The 21,959-nt window shown below is 36.9% G+C and overlaps 1 protein-coding gene across 2 annotated transcripts in view; it reads right to left on the bottom strand.

The window, feature by feature from the left end:
- Positions 1-13,377, bottom strand: part of znf385c (zinc finger protein 385C) — a 106,741-nt gene extending 93,364 nt beyond the window's left edge. The window contains exon 1 of one of the 2 annotated variants that reach the window (XM_084124974.1): positions 13,241-13,377. In XM_084124974.1, coding sequence (XP_083981100.1) covers positions 13,241-13,289 — 49 coding nt within the window. In that variant the 5' untranslated portion in view covers positions 13,290-13,377. The remainder of the gene's footprint in view (positions 1-13,240) is intronic. The other variant, XM_084124975.1, reaches the window with a different exon arrangement.
- Positions 13,378-21,959: the final 8,582 nt, after the last annotated feature.

Genomic DNA, 21,959 nt, shown 5'->3' with positions numbered 1-21,959 from the left:
TAAGTAACAGGACTGGAGTAATGATGCTGAAAATTCAGCTTTGCCATCACAGGACTAATAAATTACATTTTAAAATATATTCAAATAGGAACAAATATTTTAAATTGTAATAGCATATCACAATATTACTGTTTTTACTGTATTTTTGATCAAATAAATGCAGCCTTGGTGATATGTTTTAGTCACATATCTAAAAATGCATACAAAATCCATTTGCAGGTGCAAACAGTGCATGTGTGACGAGTGAATACACATGCGTGAGTGACACTCAGAGAAAGCATGGGAAGGGATTAGTGTGAGTGCAGAACAATCACTCCCGTAATCTCAGCTTTAATCAGAGCAGCGCTCGCTATAAGCCATTACAGAGGCAGAGAGGTTAGTCTGGAGGTTCAGGAGGACCTGAAGATGGAAGGAAGCAACAAAACTACAGCAAATTGGAAGGTTCAAGAAGCTCTTTGATCATGACACAGCTAAACTTCCTCTACTACAATCAGTCTCTGGTTTCTGTCTGTCTCTCCCTCTCTAACACACACACACACACACACACACACACACATCAAAACATCAGAAGAGTATTGATGCCATCAGAGAGTGCTATAACATGCTAATACAGCTGATTCTGAAGTTTATTTGACAGCCTCTTTACCATGGCAGAAGCCTATTGGATCCTATAGCCTGATGCACTTGACTAACACCTATCATTTCTCTCAATACACAGGGATGCTGGCTATTCATGCCAGTTTCATTTACCATGATGCATTCTCTTTGTCTATTTCTCTCTCTCTCACACACACACACAAACACACACACACGTCAAGTACACACAAGCATTTTCGCTGTTGTTCTAAACCTCATTCTACTAAGAGACTGATACAGTTCAAATGAAGGCTTGCCTTTCAGCTCCACTTTCTTTTTCAACACAACAATATAGCTCATTAAACATCTAATGATTACACTTACTTCTGCACAGCGGTTGGGATAAAGTTATACCAAATCATCAGCATTCACAAACACATTTGAGGTTTTGAAACTGATTTAAACTGATGAATAAATGTGTCATGCCACTTCAGAGGCACATGAAAAACAATTCATAACGCAGCTTCTCTACCACTTAAACACTACTATGGTGATAAAATAGATGAAACGAATAAAACACCAATACCAATTCAATAGACAAGTAAATTCAATTAAGAAAACCAATTGCAACTCAGTATGCAAATATTACAATGATGTCATTTCTGAAGGTGAATAGACTAACAATGGAAGTCAATAGGAGACTTTAAAACTATTAAAACTGTATAACTATTAAGTTTACAAAGACCAAATTAGAAAGCAGACGTGCAAAAACCTACAAAACAAAGTTTAATGTTAAGCTGTTCAAATAGAAATAGAAAAAAATAAAAAATTTCTAAATAGAAAAAAATTGAGAGAAAGAATAAGAAATATTTCCGACTAAATATATACTACAAAAACTACACAATTTGGGTAAATGGGAAGTGCCTAGTACAGCTTGAGAATCGTTAAAAGAGTCTTTTTCCATTCTGCTCAGCTTCAGATGTGAAATCTCTCAAGGGTGAACCCCTTTTCTCCAGATATCTACTTGCGCCACGCTGCTTGGCATTTACAGACCCACACACACATAGCTCACCTTGAAATACTTTAATGAGAAGGAGTGGCTACTTAACACTCCACTCATTCTGAGAGGGAAAAAAAAGCTTCTGGTACTCACACACACACACACACACACACACACACACACACACACACACACACACACACACACACACACACATATACTCATAAAAACACTGCTTGCTAAAAGGCAAACAGTGGCCTCATTTACATTAAGACAGGGTTGAAGGTGCCTGGGAAGAAAAATGCCAACCTGTTCCTATACACACTCCATCTCTGTTCACAGAGTGTTTGTTGGCTCCCTGTCAGCCAGTGCAAAAAGCAGGCCAGTGGTTCTCAAATGGTTTTATTGCAGGACCTGGATTTGACATTAAACATCCGTAGTGACATAGCATAGTACCAAAACTGTTTATCACAGGAAAGTAAAATAAATAAAAAGCTAAATTGAACATTAGAATTACTATAATCGGCAAAGACCCAACAATTCACAAAACATATTCACAACACACGAAAACTAACAGTTCTGTAAATGAAAAACAACAGTAGAAATGTAATTTACATGTGTAAATCATAACTATGCCTTATACTATGATACAGTATATAGTAGGGGTTTTCAAACTTTTTCATGCCAAGCATCCTCAAATATTATGAAACCCTTGTGAGACACCCACTTCCAAAAATGTTACCATTTATTTTATAATATATTTTTATACATTTATACATTATATATATACTGTATTCAATATTTTATTGAATATTTAATACATATAAAAAAATCTTGTAAAAAAAAAAATATATATATATATATATATATATATATATATATATACCAATCCAGATCATTTCAGCAGATCAAGTAGCAGATCATTTTTCTACACTATAGTCATGTTAGATGTTTACACCAGGACAATAACAAATAATAATGAATTTTTAATCACATGGAATTAAGCACCTGGTACCCAGACACCAGTTCCCTACCAGAACAAACCCATTCTTGGGTCACAACCAACCACTGAGAATCAGAATCACTGTCCTAAACCAGTAGAACACTAAAAACAAGAGCAGTAACTAGAATCACACAGTATATCTGTGAGTGTGTGTAGTTGTTTGACCCCTTGTAGGATCCAAACAGTTCCTGAAACTCATCTATAATCTGTATGTGCAGACATCGAACACTTAAATATATACAGGCTGTCTGATTTGTGTCTCCATATGTATGCATGTCCTGTACAGTAGTGAAAAGAGAAAGGCAGCGGTAGCCACCGGCTGTCAGGTGATGAGAAATGAGAGAGGTCACAGTGCTGTAACATTAACCCACCAGACCTCTCGCCCCCGCTGCGAAGAGGCCAGTTCCCGCTGACCGCAGCCTAGAGTCGAACACTCACCGGCGGGGAGCACAGACAGCATGATGAGGGGGTGCTGGAGGCTCGCTTCAGAAAAGGGCAGGTTGTGTGCCCTTGGGGCCTAGACAGCTGTCATACACCATAGTATACACGGCACAGAAGCACATGTACAAGGACACACTTATACACAGGGGGAAAGTGCAGCAGAGGGTGAGAAGAACAGAGCTGGGGCTACAGGGAAAGGGGAAAGAGAGCTGACAGGGGCTGTCCCACTTGACCGCTCTGTCTGCTGAAGTGATGAAAGCCACCAGGACTGTGTAGGGTGTAGATATAACATGTGTGCACATACTACACAACTACGTTCCAGTGACAAGCAATTTGTCTGTCTACACTGAAAGAGATTATGCTGTATGACGTGGCACACGTACCTATTTTTAACCTACATTTAATATTCAGTTATCTGGAGTGGGATTTTTAATGAGATGTGAAAACATGTAGGTAGAGCTACAGAAAATAAAAAAACAAAAAAATAAAACCAACAGCTTGTTGCGGCTGGTTAGGACAAAACAAAGTACATGGAAGAGGGTTAACTTTCAACGCTTTTGTTTTATCATGTCATGTCTGATTGTCACATGTCTGTCAGCTCATTTAAAAAAGGAATGTCCAATAAACTGCCCACTTAAATTTCTCAGTTTAGCTGAGTAACAGCTGAGTTGATTTATTGATGCTATTTGAAATGTTGTAGGAAAGCAGAGATAGTAATTGTAAAATATAAAGAAGAAAAAATACGCTAAGTTTGACCCTTTTAAAGGGTCCATGTTTTATACTTCTGGGGTGTTCGATTCTAGAAATCCATCTAACACCAAAAACTGTCCAGACCATTTTAAACCCTCTTTCTGGCCTTTAGAATTAAATAGCCTATTCTGGCTATTGAACATACAATTGTTTAACATGTTAAAGTATGTCTGCATAGTGCACTGAAACTCTAACTCTAATGGCCCTATCTTGCACCCAGCGCAATTGACTTTGTACACCGACGCATGTATCATTCCTATTTTGCACCCGCGCACAGCGGACTTTTCCCTCCACAGACGCACGTCGGTAAATTAGGAAATTAACTTGCGCTCCCGGGGGTGGTTCAGCGCAAAGAGGAGGCGTGTTCCAGCGCAAACGTTCCCTGGTGCTATTTTTTACATGTTTAGAAAACAATTCCACCACTGACCAGGAAAAACCTAGTCTAAAGTCAGTGGCGCGTTGCGTATGTTATTCATATGCTATTTTAAGGGCACATGCTTGGCTGGCCATAATCAATGTAGCGTGTGCACAACACGCATGCACTTTGCTTATCTCATCTACACACAGACGCAGCAGTTCTCATTTTTAGAAAACCATACATTATTACTAGAGCCCGACCGATATGGATTTTTGGGCGCCGATGCCGATACCAATTAAAAAAAAGCCAGATACCGATATATCGGCCGATATTATTTATGTGTATATTATAATACAGTAGCAATATTATTTATGTGTATTATAGTACAGTAAGTTTGGACACACTTTCCAATTGGTGTGTACAAACTTTTGATGGGTACTGTATATAGAATACACAGTATAACAGAATAAATACATAAATGGTTTGCAATGATCACTCAAATGTGGTGATCAAACACTTGTGTGACAAAGATATGTAATGGAGGCAGGGTGAATGATAGAATGAGAATTTGAGCTGTAACCAAACTAGTTTGCATTGCATTTTATATTATATTATATTATATTCTAAATACTGTTGCATAATCTTCACTAACGACTTTGTCTTTTAATTTAGTCACGTTATTTAAAACATAACTTGTATCAATAAATATATCAAAAGTGTCACTGACAAAACCTTATCTTCTATTTTTATCTTAATTTCTCTAATATCTACCAGTGGAGGAAGAACTCAGATATTTTTAGTAAAGTAAAATTAATAATATCATAATGAAAACGTTTATAATTACATATGTACAGTAGTTTTATACTATTTTAAATAAGTAGTAAGCAAAATGTATTAAACGTGAAAGTAGGCTATAGGGCTGGACCCGAATATTCGAATATTCGTTCGGTGGGTTGGTATTCGATTTGAAAATTTGACATTCGAATATTCGTTTTTTTTGTTTGTTTTTTTACATCTGGGATCCCCCGCGAAACGGTTCTCATTCGCGCTTGAATAAGGCCGGCGACACACTGACTGCGTGGCATGGCCATTTTTATTTCGGCTCCCATGTTAACAGGTTGGAGTTTGCACACTGCCTGCGTGGCGCGGCTCGAGCCACGCAGAAAACACATGCAAGCTAGAAATAGAACCGACGCGCAAGTGTTCCAGCAACGGGAGTGTTCTCTGGCTAGAGCGCAGAACAGCGGAGTTTGTATGGACGAAGTGCATGTCTGAGCTTGTGTTTTGGGTTAAGCTGTGTTGCTTTGACATTGTGGAAAATAGAATAATAGAAACAAAATGTATTAGCCTTTTTACCCGTTATTATCAATCTAAATTAATCTCGTTTTTAATTTAACTTAATTTCGTTTTTCTTTATTTAAATTTCGTTTTTCTTTATTTAAATTTCGTTTTTCTTTATTTAAATTTCGTTTAATTTCTTTATTTAAATTTCGTTTTTCTTTATTTAAATTTCGTTTTTCTTTATTTAAATTTCGTTTAATTTTTTTTTTAAATTTCGTTTTTCTTTATTTAAATTTCGTTTTTCTTTATTTAAATTGTTTAATTTCTTTATTTAAATTTCGTTTTTCTTTATTTAAATCTACCCTTTACTGTGTCAGTAATTTTGTTAGTCAGAAAAATATTAGACTACCTTAAAAGTATTGCTTAATTTAACAGACCTGTGTGTGTGCGTTTTATATCACTAATGCAGTGTCCATTCTCGGACGCTGTTCTCTGCCTGTGAGGTGCGCCGCTTCCCGCTCGCGCTGTTCTGTAGTTTACTAAAAGTGTATTAATTCTGAACGTGTCGCGTCTCGCATGTCCATCTGGCTACTCTTAATGCAAAATGGCACTATATAAAGTGTTATAATTACATAAATTATTGGAATATTGCTTGATGTTGTAATGTAGCAGAATGAGCTTTAACACTGTGTCTACACCGGACGCGGCCGTTATTTTTTTGCCACTTTTGCCAGTTCTTTGTGACAGCTTTTAGGTGCTTTATTAGCAGCGCCAGCGCCATCCTTACATAAATCACTGCATCGCTGCATTTTTTTAAATATTAATTTATCGGCCATTATAAATGCCGATACCGATAGTTAGGAAAATGCCTTATATCGGCCGATAATATCGGCCCGCCGATATATCGGTCGGGCTCTAATTATTACAAGGAAAAATATTAACACACGAGGGAAATCATTGTTGTGTCCATGAAGATGTGAAAAAATAGGCATAAATCTAGCTTGCACATTTACCCAAATTTTTATATGCCTGTTTAACCGAAGCTAATTTGGGTGGGTTTCTCCCATCCCCATACAATGTCACTTCTCTGTCTTTTACGGCCCTGACGAGAACGTCGGTCTCCTCGGCTGTGAACCGCTCCTGGCGTGCGCCTGGCAAATCCGCCGTTATAATAGCAATCCGCTATAGAACAAGCGCGCCTGCTCTTGAAGGGAATGTGAGATGTCGCTCTGATTGGTTTATTTCACGTTACGCCCAAACCACACCTATGTATAATGAAGCTACTTCAGACCAACCCATTTTAGATTTGCGTCGGGCGCAAGAGTCATTTATCCCGCCAGTATAATAGCAAAAGCGCCCAAGACCCGCCCACAAAGTTACTTGCGTTTCGCGCTTGATACTTGCGGTTCAGATCGTGCAAATAGGGCCCTAAAAGTATTTTGTTTTCCATATTTCACAAGGTGGATCGATGGTTAAACAAACAGAACAATATTGAAAGAGTCATAGTCATTTTTAAAATAAATTATGAAAAAAAAAAAAAAAAACGGTTCTTCCTTTCTCTATTTTCTGCATTTCCCTTCTGCTCAAGCTTGTGTACTACTCTCATACTTGGAACTTGGCATTGTGTACTACAAATATTGTTGTGTTATTCTTAATTTGTTGGTTGCATCTGCTAAATGACTAAGCATACAAGTAAATGTACAACTGTAATGTGTGTGTTGCTATTGTGTACTCTAAACCTAAATTTGTATTGCAAATAATGAATTTTCTCTCTTTGTTTCTCACCTTTCATCTCTCTCCAACACCAGCTATGAAAATAGAATGATTGAAGAGGTCATGAATGATTAAGAGAGAGTGATGAGCTGAGAAGAGTGAAATGACACAGAGAGAAAATCCTATATTTGAAAGCAAAGCATTCAGCCCAACAGTTTACGTTCCAGCGCAGCTATTACCCGACAGGTGTCATCACCCTCATGCCCTTCAAAGCTTAGAAACAGATCCACACAACTAAACACACATACACATACTACTTTCTGTCTATAATTAAAGTTCTTATCAGTCTCTCATGCGTGCAAGTAGAAATGGAAGCTTGCGTGTTAATTCAACCAGAAATTAATTCTATACCAGAAATTCTACTATTCACTCATTGATCAATCATAATGTAGCTTGGCAAATTTGCATTCACTCTCGATCAACACGAGTCCTGTTTGTAGAATATAACAATTTAAATGGACCTTTTCAGAAGAATCATGAATGTTATTGGATTAATGAAAAATAAATTTAATGTGAAATATTATATCAAACCACATCATTACACTAAGCTCTTGAAGCTTTTTTGCCTTTTGGACGGTTTATTAATTTATCTTATTAACATATGGAAAAATAGAAAGATAAATGTAAACAGCCCTCCTTTTGTTCGTTTAGGCTACACGTCAAAACTCGTCTCACTGTTTTTCCCACATTTGCCGAAAACAACACCTGACAAAGGAACTGCACTGTAATCAGAAGTTGAATGGGTTCAGAAAGAGCAGTTCATTGATAGAAATCACATTCAACACCATTTTTGTACTACTGAGAAGGTAAATACTGCATGCAGTTATACTGGCAACTTTCCCAGAGTAGATGTTGGACTCAAATAACTGGTGTAAACTGGTTTATTAGTCTTCGCTCAATCAGAAAAGGCTAATAAAAATAGTAAAACAATGTACTTATACGTTATACGTACGGTTGCGCTGTTTCTGCTTCATACGTGAGAAACACAGATTTTGCTATGTTTCACAGAACCAAGATGCTGTTGTTGTATAGTAACAGGACTGTATTGAGTGTCATTGAGCATGTTTCCATACACACCAGTACACTGATAACTCACAAAAATCAGCTTATTGAAATAACCTGTTGTTTGGGTTTACATGCAAACCAATAACCCGACAAGGCAAGTAAAACGCGTTTACAAGACTTTATTAATAAATCAGGTTATTTCCCGGTAGTGACTTCAAAGCTTAATCTGTGCCTCTGACTCAGTATTTTGAAATTATAATTTATGTAATGTCAGTTGTGATGTTAAATAAAGCATTAAAAACCGAAGAAGACTATTGCAACATGTCAGCGGGTAACTTAAGGCTCATTATCATCTCATGCAGTTACAGATGCAGCATTTTGACTGTACCACTTCTTCTGCTGCACGTGATGAGCACTCACAATTTTTTGAGTGAGTTTGCAATACATTTTCTCCACTCTTACTGCAAAACACTTGCTCTGTCTGGATGAGCTTAAATTCACAGTAAGGACGCTTTCCTGTCACACATATCACACATGCGCACTTCAATAAGCCAAGAGAAAGCAGGTTGATGCATTTACATGCTGGGCGAAATCGGCATAAGGGGCGATCGGTTTATGCATAAAGCTGCTAATGACCTTACTCCGATAAAGTAAAAAAAGGTTACCGCGTTTACATTATCATGTGCATGCTTTGTTGGTTTATTAAGCATAATCGGGTTAAGAAAGTGCATGTAAACGTACTCAATGTTTGTCTGGAGTTGCTGTGCTGCTGGTGACTAACAATGAACTCTTGCTTGAATATACTCTTGTGTACTGTATGTTCATTTCTTGCTCTTCTTTGTTGTTCGTTCGTACATCTTCACTTTATTTTTTCGAGAAGCATTATTTTGCTTCATTTCAGCTACAATAAAAAGACATCCCATACAGAAAAAAAATATATTGAAATATATTTTAAAGTGTCAAAAATATATGTGGCATATATTCCAAATATATTTGCATTGTTGTTCACTTATATTTATCATTTTGAAATATATTCTGAAATATAACAAAAATATATGATGTTAAGTGTGAAATATATTTACATTTATAACATGTAATGTAAAATATATGACAAAATACATGGTAATAAAATGTTTAGCTTGCTAAAGAAGGGTCGTAAATGTATTTTGATCATAGTAATTCCTCTACCTTTTCCCCTATACACAACAGTAGGCTACCATATTTCACTACTGTATTATGACACACAGCTATAATAAATACTGTACTTACATTTAAATGACTGCAATGTAAAATGACAGATAGTTGCTTTCCTAGGACTATTAGGCCATATTAGGTGGCATGTACCTAACACTAAGTGCAATTATTAGATTTATTGTTGTGTTTTATTGACATCTTTCCTGAAGTCATTTAAATATTGAAAATATGCACAATATTTATGATGCAAGTATAACAATTTGCAAAAGTTAAAACATATATGAACATATATGTTGTTAGTAAATATATTGACATATAAATATATTCACATATTTAACTAAAATATATTTTCAAAAAAATAAAAAAATATATTTACATATATTTAACTAAAATATATTTATTGGGCCAATTTCGAATATTTGCATATATTCCAAAAATATATTTCTAAATATATTCTGAAAATATATTTCAAATATATTTATTTTGTGTATGGGATGCACTTGCGTATGTCTGTTCATTTGGGGGGTGGAGAAATTAAGGAGGGGTGTGTTTGTTTGGGTCGATTTCAAATATCAACAGTGTTTCTCAGAAATCACTTACTGCACCATTAAAGCAATTCTCTGTATTATACCTAAAAATAAAACAATGGCAAGCATTATACTGTATGGCACTGGTTCCATTTTTCTATTAAATGTGCAGAAGTTTTATGTTTTCTCTAAACAATCAACCAAACAGCTGTTGTAGATGTGGAGGCCATGGAAATGTGTGGTGAATTACTGTCCCGGCAAGTAAGAGAACGATCAGTTCAGACTGTAATATTTCTCGATACACAGCACCTTTCAGTTTTACTTGAAAAAAGATGAGACCGATCTACCGCATCTAAATCATTAAAAAAGAGACCCAGGCAGAATGTCAAAACATAAATAAGCATATCACTTATTGCCAAAATATAGGAGACTGTTATCAGATATCCAATGTTATACACTGATTGGAGGAGAATGTGAGAAAATCCAGCCTTTCCACAAGCCTGTCCTGCCAACAGAACCAACTGCTGCCTCTTCACGCTATATCCTGATAGCTGGCATACTCACTTGTGTGGTCATTTGAAACTGGACTTTTACAACCCCTTGCCAACAAATCAAAAAGCATATTTGTATTCATAAATCAGTTCTGTTCATATTTTATAACTGAGACCAGTTGCAGGACTGAATCTACAGAACAGGAGAAAGCAAGGTGTAGTCACAATCGCTGCAGAAAGGGCAGTGCATAAACATCATCTTGCCCCAGCTGAGCGCATTTCTTCCCGGTGTGATTTATTTGTTTGCGCCGCCGGCCGCAGCGGCTGTTCGGATAACAAGAAGTTTATCAACATCCAGTAAACGTCAAGACAAACATAGCTCGCCTTGGAGTAGGAAAGTGGTTTGTTAAATAAAACTTAAAGAATCGATATAATGAAACCTCAAGAGTAAACTGCACAATGATTATTTGAGTTTATATGCTCCAATTTAAAGGGGTCATGAACTGAGAAATAAAATTTCCCTTGAGCTTTTTACATAAGGGGCAAATAAGAATATCCTGTAAGTTTCAGAACTGAAAACTTCCTTGTTGGTCCAAAAACAACTTTTATTGTTACCAAGCCCAGCGATTGACTCGTCCTGGAATGTGCCTCTTTATGATGTAATAAGGTAGTGAAAGACAGCCTTTGCAGAAGAAAATCAACGTCTTTTGTTCATCGTCGCAACTTTGGCCCCGCCCACTGGCGTGTTGAGATGACGAGAGGAGAGCTATACAGGATGGACCACAAATAACATTAACTTCCAAAAGATCCTAATACTAGGAATGTGGTAATTTTATTTATTTTCAACAATGTGAATGTCTCAGTTGAGCATTATTTATTTGTATGCGGTATATTTCACTGTGGATTCTTTGGTAAAACAGTCGCAATTTCGGCACAGGCTTTGCAAACAGACTTTTACGATATAGACTCAACAGTAATGCCACAACATGTAAGTAACTGTTAATTCTAATGCCTGATCTGTGACCAGTGATTTCTGATATGTAATGATTCATGTACAGTCAGATGATCTTTGTGCCAGTAAATCAAACCAGTGAGTGACTTATGGTCTAATGTGAACGGTCTTCACATTGTTTCTCTTAGTAAGATGAAAAAAAATGTGTTATTTAAAAAATCATAATAACATTATAAATGCACCACAGGAAACATTATAAAACAATGCAGTTCATGACCCCTTTAATGCTGAGCAAAGAACCTCAAATCATCTTCTTAGTGTTCACCCTGAAGCAAAGGCCTTGAGCCTATAGAATGAAGCACTTTCTCTCTTAGATCAAAATGTGGCATTCACTTGGAGTCAGGCAGCTCGAGGAGAAGAGGTGTATTATGTTATTTAGAGTTATTGTGTTCCTCAAAATGTCTGTGCTTGAAAAAGCCCAAGCACTGCTTTAAATTGTGAGCAGTTTACTTCCTGATAAGTAACACAGCTTTTTATGTTCAATATGTCCGTGACAGACAACCCACCTTCGCACGTTTCATGCTTAAAGAGTGAAATAGCAATGTTAAATAAGTATGGTATTGAAAACCTTTTAAAATGGTCTAACCCTTCAGAGTGGACAAATAAACTCAACTGGCTGACTCTATGCATCATCTCTCATGTTGCCTCAAGAGACAGATGAGCATCTCTGATCCGCACACCTGCTATGTGATGCTTTCACTCTCCCACTGTGAAATGTGGAAAAAAGGTGTTCAGGAATTTCAAATTATGATTAAAGATAATAAGTGAATGAATGATTTGAAATGTAAAGGGGATGCATGAAGTCATCGGCATCACCACAGAAATTAACATTTCTAATCCAAACTAATTCACCTAAATATAATCAAAAGCGAAGACAGAGAGGCGCTCATGCACCAACCAAATACACATTCCAAAGTGGACATAAGCAAATCAGAAAAAGGTGATCGCATTTAAATCCTTCCGAATGAATGTTTTTGCTCATAGACGACTCATCCCAAGTGAAGAAAGAAAACATGCAAGCAATGAGAGTCAGACCCCATCAGTGAATGACCAACCCGCACTATACGTATCCTTGTCATGGTTTGGTTTGAGGTTGGGTTGTGGGTTAGTCCCGTCTCTCAACTCCAGGACAAGTTGTGCAACACCCATTTTCAACACATTTACTGGAAGTGCCCAGCTTTGTTTTCTGCATGATGAGATGAGATATGTTGTAATTTTTAAGATAAGAAACACAAAAGGCAAATCACAGAGTTCAAATTTGATAAACTACAGTATGAAAAAATATATTAAAATACAGGTTTTATTTTTTCTTAAATTATAAGTTATGATGGAGAAAGCAAGACCCTCCTCTTATTTCCCCTTAATGTGCTTGAACTAAAATCAACGAACTGAAAAATGTGATAAATGTCAAGGCACATTCATCATGAAGGGGTAATACTGCTTGTCTGAAGCAATGAGATTGTGTGAGCATTCACACGAAGTTTCATCCATTTGCAGGATGCCAGAGGAATATTGCCTGTTTTGACAGAGTAAACATGGCAATTCTTTATCACAAGCTCGGCGAAGGAACGACAAAAAAATCGATTTATTCCCAAAATAATTCCCTCTCCAGTTATACTTTTTATAGGCTACATTGTTTCTACATTCTTGCGATACAAGTTCATCACAGTCTGTATTTGATAACACAAATATGATTGATGAGTTCGTCAGACAGCATGTCACTCGCGCATCCAAACTTATCCTCCTTTCGGTTTGGTCCCACACCTGCCGTTTCAATCTAAACTGAGAGGCATAATTAAAGTATTGCGAATGAATGAAAGGGTGCTTACCCGTACCGTTGCGTTTGCGAGTCTCTCCGTGGTCCTCTGAGCCCAACATTACTACCGTACTTCTCGCTCTCCGGTGTTCCCGTGCTGAGCTGAACCGATACTGAGCAGTGAGCACCTCGCGGCTCGCGCAGCTCAACGGTCTCACCCGTGCGTCACAAACCAACGGCTCTCCAGGAAAGCGCGTGGCATTCACACTAACGGCGGCGCGCGTGAAAGCTCTCTTCTTCAGGGGAACTTTCCAGACTTATCTTCTTTCTTAAAAACTATCACACAATGTTGTAGCTACAGAGTAGTGGTGTGTGGTGGTGGTCTTTTGAAATGAGGCAGAACTCCCCTTTCCCTGTTTTTGTCCAGTTTAATTTTTCCAGCCAGACCCGCTTGATGTTTCTGGATTAAAGACTTTTATAATTAGCCTATACAACAAGCTAAAATTTGATTAAGGTACTATAATATAAAACCTGGTTATATATAAATATCACGTTTTAAACAAGTGTTCGACTTTTATTATTAATCACCTGACCTACTCTTTTGGACCAATAATGCTGCCTTTCCTCGCTTGACGTTATGTGGTCGGGGACCATTGTGTAGCGACGGAGTCTCCTCCCGCCCAAATTTATTCACTGTCCTCAATGTAAAAAATAATAATAATAAAAAAAACCTTAATAGGCTACCTATATATTTTATGTATTACCGATTTGACAGATCATTCATGTGCAACCTCCAATGCAGCAACTGATAGGCTATAACAATTTCGTGAGCACGTGAAGGTTTAGGCCTACTTGTCGCAGGTAATATGGGTTAAGTGATCACTAAAACAAGGAAGTATCAAGTTCATTTTAATTAGGTTTGACTAAAAACGGTCATATCCAAGTGGGTGAGTTTAGTTTTTACACAGACTGTCCATTTTAACTCTTAGCAGTTTTCTTAATAAAAAAAAAGACATTAGTCAGGATAGATGCCATAATGAAGTTTACACAGATGAAAATAAGGCTGTGAGGTATAGACTTACAGTCTTTACAATGGCATGCATTGTATATGAATAACGTAATAATTTTACTAACTTTAACTGTAACTCACAACTCAAAATATTTTTTTGTCTGTTGATAGTGTTTTGGGAAGATGTTTTGTCATTTGAAATTTTGGCATGTTTTTAAACAACATAAAATCCATTGATTGTACTTCTATCCCTCACAGCCTTGTTTTCATTCTGGTCAAAAATGAAAAGTGCTACCCTGACAATGTAACATGTATTTCAATGTCTGTTTAGTTTCATTGTGTTTTGGTTCTGTTTTTCCTGTTCCTGTTTGCCTGTGTTTCGTGTCATTGTAAGATGACCTAAGGTGCGTTCCGATTGACAGGGTCCCTATGCAGTGTTCACTGCTCCCTACTCCCTGAGCATTGGATATCACTGAAGTGGACTTTGCTAACAATAATCATTTATTTGAAATGCCCTGCAACGTCATCAAAGAAAGGCAACGACGAGTTCGCGCAGATTATAATATAACATATTTTACTTTACTTTCAAATTTAAAATAATACAAAAATACACATTATGTAGGCTACATAATAAATATAATAAAAAATTATGTGTATTATATACTTAAAAATTAATTTACTATTTCTGCTATTAACTGACCATTAAAGTCCCCATGAAATCAAAATTTAAGTTTTATGGCTTTTAGTATGAAAATGTTAGCCTTACTGTTACCTATAAGGTAGTTTGCTCCAAAACAATGATAAAATTCACATTTAGGGGATATAAGCATTCAAATCTTACAGTCTCTCACTTTCGTCAATATGAATCAATGATTTTGATGACATCACTCTGCGCTTCAGCTCAGATTTTCTGAGCTGTCAGCTCCGCCGAGTTCCCCTCGTCCCTCCGGCTCCGCCTTGATCAGACGTCATTATGTCTCCCACCGTCATTCCCACCCTGGTCACTCCCTCCCTGTCATCTCCCCCGGTTTCCTGCACTTCGCTTGCTCTGTATCCTCCTCCAGAGCTCCCACACCAAGCCCCGGGGGAGTATAATGTAACGTGCGTTTATCTATTAGTTTCATTGTGTTTTGGTTCTGTTTTTCCTATTTTCCTGTGTTCCCTATCATTGTAAGTTGATCTAGTTTCCCAAGTGGGTATCTGCAGGTTGGAATATTGGGCATGACAAAAGGTCTAGTTTCAGCCCTAGTTTGTGCCAGTTTGTTTCCCTTTAGTTACTGATTACGTTCACCTTTTCTATTTAGTTACTTCATTTACCTCAGCTTGTGTATTTAAGCCCTTAGTTCTCCTCATTGTTTTGTCTTGCGTTAATGTTGCATGTTTGGTTAGTGTTTATTAGTCATGTTCATGTATTCTTAAGTGTCAGTTAAAGAAATATATGTTGAATTCTCCGCCGTAGTGGTTACTGACCAGCATATCGTCACAGACTATAGGTCTAACATAAAATTTCCCAATGTTGTTGTTTTTTAAGTTTGTATAATTTTACAAAATGCCTTCTGCCTTCATGGCCTCCTTAGAAAATGCCAATGCCACAGCAGACAAAATATAATACATACAAAAAAGGTAGATACACATATTGTAAGCACAGTTAGTCAATTTCATTTCAAGTTTTGTTTCTCAATTTAAATGTTAAAGATGAGTTTAAATTAGCCAAGTAAATAAATAGGCCAGGGCTATATATTCCCGACCCATCAAATGTGTCAGTAGCAGAATGACACCTCCGGCTCCTCCTGCTGAGTGGTCTGTGCCAAACTTTCCACATGCTGACCTGTTGGTGGTCATAAATTAAACTATGCATTCAATGTAAGCCCTATCAACACCCTAATTCGCCTGGAGTCGGTATGGCAGGGTTTCCTCAAAACTCCCACCTCAAGGACAGCAAGATAAGCTGAAGAGTGTGTCGATTACAAAGACTATCCCCACACATCCATAAAGGGCTCCCCCTGCCCAACTGCTGTGTGCCACTGCTTTGTCTGTGTTTAATGACCACAGTGACAACAGTTTTAAATTGAGCTGCTGAAAATGATATTTGTCACAACTGCTATAATCACCATGCTGTCAACGTTGTCATAAATCAGAATCTGATCATTTTGTTGAGGTCTGCCTACCGTGATTAATTTGTAATCTTAATATTGTGGGTGGGCCTACTCTTAAACAATGCATTCTGAAATTGTTATTGCTTGGCTATCAACCTTATCAGAGCTCATCAAGAACTTTCTGAGATGTCCAAGGGAAAAATATTTATTCTTGCCTTTGCAGAAAAAGCCCCTTAAAATCAGAGTAGTATAAAAATTACTTCAGATGCCCATGTTAAAATGTAGATTAAACAACAAAGAGGTTGTGGTTTACTTTATATTGTATTTCTAAAACTGGATAAATCAAAATTAGGCAAATCTAAAGCTCTATTTATACTAACAATTATTTTATTTTTTTTTCATAGGCTACTTATGGTCTTGCCTCAGGTATCTTTTGAGGATAAATATTTGAATGCTTTTGGATCGTGGTAGAATATCGTAGCTGTTTTTTTTGTTTGCTTATTTATTGCTTTCAGCACTTGATGGATCTTATAAACACACTTAGAGCTTCACTTTTCTCTACTTTGACGCTCTGATTAACCAACAACAAGCAGCCAACCAAAATAAAACTACAGTCCCAACATGGAGCAGGACGAAACAGAATATCACACACCACCTAACTGCACAATGTCAGCAAAATCAAAACATATCCAATCAGTATTGGTTTTCAAACCCAATCCACAGTTTCCATTTGAATCACCTGGTTTCTATGGTAACTGACAGTAAAGTGCACATCATGCTTTCAAACAGTGGGGACTTTCAAATTTAGAGTTGAATGGAGCCTTTTGATGGACTGTGAAGAGATTAAATTTAATGGATTGAAGGAAAAGTGAAAGAACAAGACAAAGACAATAGAAGCAGAAGTCCAGCACTGTCTGGGTTGAACAAGGTGTTATATTGGTTTGATATAAAAGCTCTATGGTTGGGAGGAAAAACAGTTCTCATCTGAATGTGTTTTTCTATGCTTTGTGAAAGTTGTTGGAAACTAAAGGATTGTTATCTGTCCATAAACCCTTGTGACTTAAATTTTTCTGTTACATCTTTATTCTCCTATGTAAATATAAAAATATATTCTATGCTGTAATAAAATAAGCTCATAGGAAAAAAGACAGCATTGACCAACATTAAAAGTTTGACTTGAAAAATGTGTTATTGTGTTATTGTGAATGTAATGGCTGACAACTAATGAATGGATGATATTAAAATTCAATGCTTTGTTGCTGAAAAGCAAAACACACTGATTTTTTTTTTTTTTTTTGCTGCTTGTTCAAATTGCTTAATTAAAATGAGCTTAAGCAACACAATTGCTATACACTTTGTCCTAACTTAATTTGATTGTGTTCAATCTGCTTAAATATATGTACAATTTAAGTTTACTTAATCCGTTTGTGTTGGATTACATGAATGATTTGTGTTGCATTAACTGAAACTTACAATTACATTGTAATTACAATGTACAATTACATTGAAACTTATTCCAATTACATTGGAATTATTAGAACCATTAAAATTACAGTGGGTTACCATTGTGGAGAAGAGTGAGCATTTTGTTATAGGCTGTGGACTGATTCAGTTACTTTCAACTGCTTTGGCCGAAGGAGCATGTAAATCTTAGCATTTAAGATGCTAATATGTCCACTACTTTCTTTCTTTCTTTATACAGCACAAATAAACACAACAAAAGTTGACCACTGTGCTTTACAAAACAAAAGTCAGGAAACATGAAAGGAAGAGCAAAATTCCACTGACACAATGTAATAAAACCATAATTGAGATTTAGTGAAATGCCCGGTCAAAAACGTACAACTTTAACTTAAATTTAAACTCATATAAAGAGGACAAGGATCTCAAGGATACGGGGAGGCTATTCCACAGCCTAGGACCGACAACTGAAGGCACGATCCCCTCTCGACAGATTACTGCTAGCAAATAGCTAGCTATAGTCTATCAATTAAATTGTGTGTCACTAAATTAAATGAAATCTTAATGGATGAATGAATATATAAATATGAATACCTGAATCATGTCAGGGAGTCTTTAAAAATTCACTTTGAGACTACTTAAATGGGTCGCTTAAAATGACTTCATTCCATGATGTTGAAGTTACATGAACAAATTATGTTTGTTTAATTTAACCCAGTTATGTGGAACCTGTTGACATAAAAAAGTTAATTAAAGCCAACATATCATTTTTGTGAGTGCACTAAAAACTACAATCAGTTTTAATTTTAAATGCTGCAAGTGAATTTAATAATCACAACATCAAAAATGTACATTACAAAATTCATTTTGAGATTTGCTAAGATTACATTTAAGAGTATAATAAGAATATAATAAGTATTAGAATAAGAACATTTTTAAAAATTAACTTTTGACGACGACAAGGGTAATCCAAATAGGGAAATAAAAAAGGGGAAGGACAATATTATATAATACGCACAATTAAATATCCAAAATCAACTTACACAGGTAAATAAAAAAATAATTGTTGAAATTGTATCCCTAATATTTATGTAGTTAGCAATACATCAACTGTTGGTTGTGAATGCTTGTAAGAGAAATAAAATACAATTTGTTGAGACCACAGAAAAATTATGCATCTCTTCTGGCATTCCTTCATCCTTTCCTTCCAATTTTCTAGCAGACTTCACTCTCCTTCACTCCCATGTTATTTCTCAGCTTCCTTTTCAGAGAGGTGTAATCAATGAGAGAGCAAACTGATGGAATGCACCCTCCATTACGTCTCTTAGAAAGAGAGTGTTTATAGAGAGAGAGGGAGATGATTCATTTTCCTCATGCTTAAAGTCACTGCAAAGAATCACTGTCCCCAGTTTGAGCACATAAGCACACACACAACTAACTGTTGGTTCCAGCAGACCAGAATCCTTGTAAACACTTGAAACCACTCAGGCCCCCATCACCCTCTAACTCTCCTCATTTTGATCTCCATCCACCCTATTCCATGATTATGGACAACTACTTAGACACATAAGTTAGGTTGAGTTAACTGCATCTGATCATGAAATCACCACTGCTTCATAAAGCAGCTGTTGTCAACCAGGGGCCCGGGGCCCATAGGGGGACTCAACTAACTTCCAAGGGGGCCAAAAATATTTTAAATGAGACAAAACCAGCATTAAAATAAGGCTAAAATAATTGAAAATCAAGATATCGTGTTTTTTTTATTTTTTTTATTTATGAATATACATCTTTCTAGTTATGCCAAGCTCTTAAAAAAATATATTGGGTCGAACTTGTGAGTGGGGGGAGGAGGGAATAGGGGTATATTAGAGGTATAGGATACCACATATAGATGTAGTGTAATAAAATAAACCCTAAAATGTGTATTTTGGGTGTATTTTTCCACTAGTCTTAAAGGAACACTCCACCCATTTGCATTAAGCTTTGCATTGTTAGAAACCCAGTCATACTATTGAATGGTCGTGCAACACTCTCTCATTTTCCCCTGAGACGGGAGAAATCCGTATTTACCTCTTAACACTTCCTCCCACAATGACGCACAAATCGTCATTTTGCGTCATTGTCGGAGGATGTGTAAGAGGGGGGGATTTCTGTTGAGACTACAAGCACTAGTTCCCACCCTTTCAAACCCGCCCATAGGGGGTTGGACCTAATGCGCTAACAGACCTATCACAGATCAGTGCCAGTGCGTTTGATTTCCAATGCCATCCTCTTTTTCCCGGACATGTCCAGCCGTCGAGATCGTCCAAAATGTCCGCGATTCGGCTTTTGCTTTCTGCGGTCGCCATTCATTGTTAACATGCACACCTTTTGTTTCAATCTAGCTGAATTCATTCCGATTGGTGAATCTGAATGTAGTGTTTACATGAACGCTAAACAAGTGATCGGTTGATGTGCGTTTTAACATTGCTAAGAAAATTCCCACTCATCCGTGAGAGATGCGAGACCGGTGCGTCTCAGTAATGATGCCACCGGCCTCGCGCCGTTCTCCCGCGCCCCTCAGCCTCGTCCTGCTCGCCACAGTAAACATGATGAATGGCGACTGTAGAACGCAAAAGCCGAATCCCGGACATTTTGGGCGATCTCGAAATCCAGGGCAAACTCATCACTGAGACTCGCTAGTAGCTTAGCTTTGTTGTTGTCAACTGCCCTCTCTTACCGGTAGGCGTGGCTTGGGAGTGGCCTCGTAGGGCAGCGAAGCAAGTGCATTCTGGGAGTTGTTGTCTTTCATCCACATAAGCCAAAAATACATTTTCTTAGTCTAGAAAGCTCCAAATTCAAAAATAATTTCACATTTCTTCTACATAAATGACCTATTTTAAATACACATTCATCTTTCCAGAGGTAAAGTGTCCCTTTAAATCTATTTTGTTGTTTTTTAAATCTATGCTGAAAACACTGTGGCATACAATTGCCCTATAGGTACACTGATCAGTGATGTAGTTGTTGTGTGTTTATTGAGTAATTTTTAGACATGTAAAGCACTTTGGTCAACTTGTGTTGTTTTTAAATGTGCTCAACAAATAAATGTTGATTAATTGATTGATAGTCTAATAGAAGATATGAAAGAAAAATAGCCCAAAATCTGCAGTGAACAGAAAAAAGAAAAGAAAAAAGGTTTGCCTGTAGTGTCTAGCCTTAAAAGAAGTCTGTGCTCCTGAACACAAAATGAGGTGGAAAGAGAACTACACTTCTTGGCATTATGACCTAATTACACACACATTAGAGACCCTTTCACTTCCACTTTGCAAACCACGACAAAGACTTTCCTTTAGCAACACACATGTTAATAATCACCCACTAAGGCAGGAAGCGACCGTCTGGCTAACAAATCACATTTTGTTTATTTTTTCTTGTTTTTTGTCTTGGGTGGAGTTTTTTCATGTATTGGAAAATGTACTTTTATTATTACTGGGCTAAATTTATACATGCGTATATATAAATACAGTCACGTGCAGGCAAGGCGAAGGCAAGGAAGAGGTGAGGTGGATAAATAACAGCCGTTGTAACTTTATTAACAAAAACAAAGGCAAACCAACTTGAAAACAATCCACAGGAGATAACCAACAGAACAGCTTTACCAAAGCAAAGATAATACTGACAATGAGTAGAACTAAACTAAGAGCAAAACTCTGAATATATTTCAAGATTTGATTCTTCTACAGATGTTGTATGTGTGTATACACCATACACTATAAAAAAAAATAGGTATATATACATGCTGTAATGGTCTGGGGGGTATGGTCCTTTAAGACCCATGTTTTGGGGTTTCCCCCGGAGCCCAGAAGTCACGCAGAGTTGTACAGAGGCTGATATATGCTGCGCCATTCTGTATTCATTTTGCGTTTTCCTCTCAATTAAATATATTTGTTCAAGGTAACCTGTGTCGAATGCATCCTTACAACAATGTGTCATGTGTTAATATGATCTAGCATTGTAAATAAACCCATGTTTATTGTGTCAATGATGCTTCTTTGAAATTGTAACCTTATGGGATCTATATCCCTGTGAGAGACTGTATAGAGTAAATAAATATACTTCAAACACATCTGACTCTTATGAAGAGCATTTGTTTGTAATTTGTTCTAGGGAGCTGTCCTCAAGCCAATAGACTCCAGTCCATTCATTTCACTGACTGTGTGGCTCTTAATTATTTTGTATTTAAT

The sequence above is a fragment of the Abramis brama genome (assembly GCF_963993115.1).
Source record: "Abramis brama genome assembly, chromosome: 1".
NCBI classification, from domain to species: Eukaryota; Metazoa; Chordata; class Actinopteri; order Cypriniformes; family Leuciscidae; genus Abramis; species Abramis brama.
Note: the sequence above shows the minus strand (reverse complement) of the source record. Positions and strands in the feature narration are given on the sequence as shown.